This window comes from Rhipicephalus microplus, chromosome 5 (genome assembly GCF_043290135.1).
Source record: "Rhipicephalus microplus isolate Deutch F79 chromosome 5, USDA_Rmic, whole genome shotgun sequence".
NCBI lineage: Eukaryota > Metazoa > Arthropoda > Arachnida > Ixodida > Ixodidae > Rhipicephalus > Rhipicephalus microplus.
The window spans coordinates 181,057,594-181,065,619 of NC_134704.1; the positions used below are offsets into that span (position 1 = coordinate 181,057,594).

The 8,026-nt window shown below is 47.6% G+C and overlaps 1 protein-coding gene across 1 annotated transcript in view; it reads right to left on the reverse strand.

Moving 5' to 3' along the window:
• The window catches only part of Srr (Serine racemase), a 77,042-nt gene extending 69,264 nt beyond the window's left edge, over positions 1-7,778 (reverse strand). Inside the window, exon 1 of the mRNA XM_037424410.2 lies at positions 7,565-7,778. Coding sequence (XP_037280307.2) covers positions 7,565-7,759 — 195 coding nt within the window. The 5' untranslated portion in view covers positions 7,760-7,778. The remainder of the gene's footprint in view (positions 1-7,564) is intronic.
• Positions 7,779-8,026: the final 248 nt, after the last annotated feature.

Sequence of the window (8,026 nt, forward strand, 5' to 3'; positions counted from 1 at the left end):
ACTCGGCAGCGCCACTGCGTCTGAATACCGGGTCGCATAATCCATCAAAGTCAAAATGTATCGGTTCCCATGCTTTGAGGGCAGGTGAATAGGTCCTACTAAATCGATCGCCACTCGCTTGAACGGGGTGTCGATTATGGGTGCCCTCCCCAGTGGAACATGTGGTACACGGCCCTTTGGTACAGTGCGCTGACAAATGTCACATGAGGCGACAAACCTTTTTACGTCAGCTGTGATGCCTGGCCAAAAGAATTCCTCCGAGATCCGGTCCCTGGTTTTCTGCGTGCCCAGGTGTTCTGCCATTATACCATCGTGTGCTGTTTTAAGCACAGCTTCTCAGTGGCAGTGCGGAACGACTAATTGGCATACAAGCCGTCTGTTGGCCTCTGTGTACTGTCGGTACAGCAGTCCTTGTTATTGTTTATACTCGACGCTTCCCTTCTCATTTCGGCATGTTTGCTTCCTGCCGATCTTCTCAAAACACTGTTTGAGTGTCGCATCTCCCCTCTGTTCGCAGCCATAGTTATCTCCCGGCAATCCCGCCGTGGTCCCAGGCGTACGATGCTTGGCAAATTTTTCCGGCTGTGCATGTGCTCGGGAACGGGTAATAGCTGCTGCTACAGGCTCTTCTTTTAACTCCTTTGTCGAGACAGGTTTTTCAGTCTCCTTTCTGGGATAGGAGGTCTTACGCCATCGATATTGCCCAAAATGAGGCCATACAGTGGATCTTGCAGGCATAGTGCTGTCAGATTGCCAGTAAAGTAGGGGGTGTCAACCTCAATCTGTGCCTCGGGCAGCATCCTCGCTGTTTCGTCAACCAAGTAGACGAGTCTGCTTGTATCTGTCAGTTCGTCTTCCTTCACCAACTTCCTCTGCACGATTACTGTGTTGCACCCCATATCCCGCAACAATGATATGTCTGTGCCTCGGAGGGTCCCTGTGGCCACTGGTAGGTTCTCGGCCAGATTTTTCGGCGGTGTCAGCCTTACGGCGTTGACGACGGGGACTTTTTTGCCATTCCTAAGCTCGATATACCCGTCGCATATGGGATCCTCACACGTTTCCCTTGGTACGTATAGGCAGGACGCCTGGAGTGAGTTATTTGCTCCTGACCGGCAGTTGTTTGCCCTATGTCCTTTTTTCCCACACTTGAAGCCGACGATGCCTACATTAGCGGCAGGTCTGTTGCGACACAAGTGCGTCGGGTGATTTCTATGATTGCAAATATAGCACCGTGGTAGTGGTGCGTGGCTGTGGCCTCTTTTCTCGTATTTCCCATTCTCGTTCGTTATGGGGCCATCTTTTTTTTGTTTTAGCTAGGCTTGCTCCACCCTGAGCTTCCAAAAACTGGTCTGCCAGCTCAAGCATGTCTCCCAGAGATTCCGCCCTCCTTTCTTTCAGATATAATGCCAGGTTCGAACCACATCCATGCAAAAACCTGTCTCTAATCATCAATGCGCGGAGGGACTCGAATTCTGTCTCCGTTTTGGACAGCTCAACCCATCTATCGAAGTAATGTCTTAAGCGAGCCGCGTACTGTGTTGCTGTTTCACCCCCTACTGACCTCTCCTTATTAAACTTGTCTCGGAAGCCATCCGCCGTGAAGCGAAAGCGCTTCAGGAGGGCGGTTTTAATCTTGGTGTAGTCCGCTGCATCTGTAGACAGTAGTCTGCCATGAACACTTAGCGTCTCTCCTGTAAGACATGTCGAAAACGCCATCGCCCATTGGCTTTCAGGCCACTTTTGCCCTCTGGCGATGCTTTCAAACCGGCGTATAAACGCATCTAAGTCGTCCCTTCCTTCGTCAAAGGTGACGAGCAGTCTACTTGTGTGTATTCTCAAACTCGGCTTCTCCCCGGCATTGCCGTGCTCGCTGCTGGATCGGCTCACACTGCTACTATCACTGAGGCGAATCTTTAAGTGCAGTATCTGTACTTCCCGTTCTCCGGCTTCCCTTGCCGCTTCCCTTGTCGCTTCTCGTTCTTCCTCCCTTTCTTCGCGTTCTCTCTCCTTTTCTTTGCGCTCTCTCTCCTTTTCTTCACGCTCTTTCTCCCTTTCTTTTTCCTTTTCCTCCCGGGCCAGTGCCCGCTCTTCTCTGGCTAAGGCCTGCGCCTGTTCCTGCTGCTCCTTAACCCATTGTCTCAGTTCGGCGCCCTCCAGGCCTAACTGTTTTCCGTGCGCGATAAACTTATCAGAACCCATACACTCCATACTGCAAACTGTCACTATATAGCCACTATAAAAACGGCGCAATCATATGCAAGATGCAACCGCTTCAACTGTGCGGCTCTATGACCACGCTGTCGGCACGGTTCTCGTTCACCCCTCACTGTCTTACTCTTGTACGGAACGTCCTCGTCGTGGACGCCAGTTTTGTTACAAGCTGCCACTCTTGCGTCGCCAGCGCGAAGTCAGCGACGGGAATGACAGCAGGTTAGTTCGTTCCGTACGCAAGCAGAGACAGTGAAGAGATCAGAGACGTGAGAAAACAAAACAAGCTTTACTCTAGTGATATTGCAGCACACGGGATCTAGTACAACACTTCAATACAACTAACTAAATACATCAACACTTGATACAACAAAAAACATATATAAACAATAAATCAGCTTACGAGAGAGCTATTACAAACTACACAAACTAACAACAATAGAAATACCGAAGGGAAAGTTCGAAGATATAAACTGGTGAAAGCATACGTGTGATGACCGGCAGCGTTGCGTCCCCGGCGATCGGATGCGAGAAGTCGAAGAGAGTTCTGGCTCGACTGCGATGTCGGCGGTGTTGCAACGCTGGTGGCTCCGGGAGGCTAGTGCTTGCAGGTGACCTCGGGCAGGTTGAGCTATCTCAAGGCGAAGTCGCGATGTCTATGTTGCAGACGTTAATATCACGTCACAACTAGACGAACGGCTAAGTTTAGGTGGCCAGCCGATACAGAGCCACACTAAAAACTTCTAGAAGAGATACTTGTTGATCTGTTTCTAAACAATGTTGGTCAGCGACTAGCCTGCCTAGCAGGGCAAAATCCTGCGCTTAAATCCTCCTCGTGTCCCCTCGCTCTCTTCCTTGGGGACAAGAGACGTCTACATGGGTCCAATCATGCGCGTTTCATGGTTGGAAACTCCACCCTGAAAAATATACTGACCCCACCCCTTTTTAATTAGGAGAGGGCCCTCAACTTAGCGAGAGTGACAACCTGTTGGGGTGCTGTCATATGGCTTGGCCACCAGAAGTTTTCCCGTGGGAACGGTCAGACTGGCTCTCAGCTGGTGCATCCCGTAGTCTAAACCTTGTTCGAGGTACATCGCGGCCTTCTACGACCCTGCAGACGCCACCGTAGGTACAAAAGATCAAACATCGGCGGCGACGTTCAAAGAAGAACCCCCCATTCTGCTTTTCCCGGCTCTCTTTCATGAGCCCACCGTTTCCAAGGTCAGCGCGGTAGTACGGCGCCCGTTATTTGCCGTGACGCCGGGTCGCAAAAATGGCAGTCCGTGACAGTGTTAAGAATGTTGTAACGTGTCCTACTGCATTTGTACACCTCGCTGGCGCGAATGAGGGACAACTGGCGCAAGTCACCGCGCATGATGAAGTCCAAGCCACCAAAAGTGTAATTGTAGTTTGCAGTTATCTGCCACAGACAGTCGTCCAAACGTGTGAGAGTACCACTGCTCATGGAGCTCCATTCGTCTATAATGACTTGTTTTACGTTGGCAAACGCTGCACGGAAAGAGTTGAGGTCGCCGTCGCGCAGCCCCCGTCGGTGCGTACACTGAGATTGAAGGCAGCGTTCACGGTGAGTCCGCCGATCGCAACCGTTGTCTTGCATATTGTGGTGCACGAGACGTACGCGTTTTGCATGCACATAGAGGCGGTGTTGGTGCAACGGTTGTACTTAACGGTTGTAGGCGTTCATAATGAACCGCGAAACTAATGTGTCGCCCCAACACGCCAAGCCAGTCAGGAAAATTTTGAGAGGGTCAGAAGTGGGTGTCGTTAGTCGGTGGATGACTTCGCAAACAACTTCGAACTGCTCCTTGCTGATGAGCCTCATCATTTGTCTGAAGTCGTCACCGGTCATCACATCTTGCATGTGCACACAGCGGCGGAACGACCTTTTGCCGCTACTAAGAGTACGCGACTGCATCACGTCTTCTAAACTACGTTTTATTTCTCTTCTTTTGTGCGTGTATTGTTTCGTTTGAGTGACCTTTGTTCACTTGAAGGGTCGCTCCTCCGTATTTAGGGGCAGCTGCGATCGACGAGCCCACAAACCGTAAAAGGAACGCTCTCAATTATGAAGCCTGTGGCCTTCCTACTGCCAAACGCCTCTGGGCCACCGCTCAAGGAAGGCGTCCAAATCTCCTCAGTGACCCAAGGGCCGGCACATCGTGGCGTCGCCAGGGCAGCGCACGGCCTCCTGTTTGCCTGGAACACTGTTCAACGTTCCCGTGGTGGCATATTCTCAATCAGGACATCCTCAGCAGCTGAGCGAACAAGGAGTGCTCTTCACGCTCCTTCTGAGAATAAGATAAACAACATCCAGCCCCGCGTACGGACGTTCTCTCTTTGTCTCATTCTTTACAGTAATATATATATATATATATATATATATATATATATATATATATATATATATATATATATATATATATATATATATATATATATATATATATATATATATATATATATTGGTTCACTTTGTCTGCTTTACATGTGAAGCATTTTTTAGCTAACTTTGACGACTGACCTAATCTGTCTATTTATCTGTCGAGCCACCCAGAGCATCTAGCTGTCCTGGCCATTTCTATAATGGTATCTATACCAAAATTTGTTTGACATACCATCTCTGTATGACGATCATAGGTGACAAGTCACACCATGAATATCGACATGTGTGTCATCAATGTCATGATCTAAATTTCATGGTCTTGCTGCTCTTGTGGTGGTTTCGTTCACATGAAATATTGAAGAAGTGGTATGGTGTCACATGACTGCATGGAGAACATAAGTGACAGAACCTAACGTGCAAATCGCGACATGCATGTCGTGTAGGTCATGACTAGGCGACACCCTCATAGAGCGCTAGCAGCCGTTTCGCCAGCTTCACTTATATCAGATATGGTATTACGAAGTGGTATTATATGAACGTGAATGAATGACGAAGGTATATGACTGGGGCAAACATTATGATTGTGAGATGCATGTAATGTAAAAAGAGGACTATATGCCATGCTTATGACGCCCTCACGTCCGTTTCGATAGCTTCATATATACCAAATTTGGTATTACGTGACACGAACGGGCGACGAAGGCGAATGACACGTTAAAACATGAGAATCATGCAATTTCACATGTCAAACATGTCATTTATTGACATCCGTGTCATGTAATACATGACTACAAGCTACGCTCACAGCGCGCTCGCGGTCGTTTCGTTAGCTCCACATATACCAAACTTAGTATCACGTTAAGTGAATGGGGAACGTTTGGCACCTACAGGTGGCGAGACCGTAAAATAAAGAGCAAATTTAGAGAAGGGAAACTGTAGCCTTGACAACAGTTCGCAAGATAAGCAGTGGTGGCGCATGGAGCTGCCGAGGGCAGCCAAGAGATGGCAGTGAGTAAACAGCGACTGAACGTAAATACACACCGTAATCTATTTATTACTCATTAAACACTACGCAAACAGAAACTACCATAGAAGCGAGAAAGGCACATGAGATAGGCAACAAATAAAAATTGGACTTCCTCAATGTACACTATTGATCCCCCAGTCAGTAAACTTTCCCAAGTCTGTTCGCCACTTACGTTTGTATGTGAAAATGAATCATCTGCACGTGACTTGTTTTCCTTTCTCGTCTCTGGTGTTTTTTCGCGCAGTCTGTAATGAATAATGATTACCAACTAGGCGAGTGCTTCAAGTGGTTGAATAACGAGCTTGATGACCACGTGTCACAACGCTGTTCGCAAGGGGGTGCCTTTTAAATTCGAAGCATTTCTTATCGAACTCCAGTGACTTTCAGTGAGTCTATCTATCTATCTATCTATCTATCTATCTATCTATCTATCTATCTATCTATCTATCTATCTATCTATCTATCTATCTGTCTGTCTATCTAGCCGTGTACGACGTTTAGCTCTCCTGGCAGTTTCAATAATGGTATCGATACCAAACTTGGTATGGCACAACATGACTGCATGAAGAACATATTTGTCTAGTCATAACATGAAAATCATGACATGTATGTCAAGAATGTCAAGATTTACATTTCATGGTCCTGCAGCTCTTGCCGTGGTTTCGTTCACATGGCATGTTGCAAAACTGGTATGGTATGTCATGATTGCATGGCGAACACAATCGACAGGCCTTAACATGAAAATCATGACATGCGTGTCATGTAACAGCATGACTACATGCCACACTCATGATGCGCTCGCGGCCGTTTTGCAAGCTCCACATGCACCGAACTCGGTATTACGTGACGGGAATGGAAGACATAGGTTAGTGACACATTCAAACATGATAATCAAGACATGCGTGTTTAGTAACACGACTACATGTCACACTGACGATGCCCTCACGGCCGTTTCGCTAGCTTCACATGTGCCAAATTGGTATTACGTGACGCCATTGGATGACGAAGGTATGTGGCTGGTGCGAAGATGATAATCATGAGAAGCATGTCATGTGAGATCATGACTTCATGCCACAGTCAAAGTGCCAATACATTTCAACGTGATGCGGTGCGTGTGCTGTCTGACGTTCATTTCGTCGCGTCAAGCCGGCGTTGCCACGCCAGGCGCCGGTACTGCCATATACTCGCAGGTGCGCCACGCTGCGCTGCTTTGACGCATGCACGTTTTAGCGCATCTGGCGTCCCTCCGCTACAAAAAGAAGGAGACTCAGTGTTGTCTGGGTAGCACATCGGCGCCAAATGCAGCATGTCACATTGCGCGCCGGTTACCGCCGGGCCACGCCGACGGACGCTGGTCGCGCCTGGCGTCAGACTATAGAGTGCTCGCGTTTGGTAACGTAGCATCGATTTGCCCAGCGTGCGCGTGCGTCAACACTACATTGGAGTGTATTGGTCCCTTCATGATGTGTTCGCAGCCGTTTTGCTAGCTCCACATATACCAAATTTGGTGTTACGTGACGTTAATGGATGACGAAATATATGACTGGTGCAAACATCATAATCCTGACACGCGTGTCATGTAAGAACATGACAACATGCCACGCTCATAGCGTGCTCGCGGTCGTTTCACTAGCTCCACATATACTAAATTTGGTATCACGTGACGTGAATGGATGACGAAGGTAAACGACACATCCAAGGATGATAACCATGCCAGGGACGTCATGTACGGCATCATATACCTCCACCTCGTAACGTTGTGCTGTTTTTAAAGTGAAATATCAACATTTCTCATTCGTGCTTCGAATATCATTGATTCCTACTGTACGTTGGATTTGCCTTGTTTTTAAATAGTAATTTTGCGGACTTTAGCATGGGCCTAAAATCGCGCGTTTTTTATTCAGGATAAACTTCATACGTACGTCCTGGCAGAGGATGCCCATTCCTCTGATCTTGAAGGATCCCGATGGCTGAACATTGTCCATCTTGATGTAGACTCGTTGCCCGTAGATCTGCGACAGCGGAAGGCTCTCGAGTAGCGGCGTACGCACATGCAACGGTCGCGACTGATCGACCGCTGAAGATCGCTCGCTCGCCTCGATGTTTGCAGACTTCATCGCGACGATGTACAAGCGGGTTGTGCTTACTTTGGCTCACACCCACTATAGTGTTCTGTTGAGAAGCGCTTTTGAGCATTTTTTGTAATTGTATTTATTTATTTATTTTACTTGTTCATACTGTCAACCCTAATGGAGGGTCATAACAGAGAGGACATACATAAAGACTGTACAATGTAGAAAAAGTTGCGTAATATTTTGACAATTCACCATGAAAACTGGTATTCTCTTAAATAACAATTCAGCATTCAAAATAACAATTTAAGA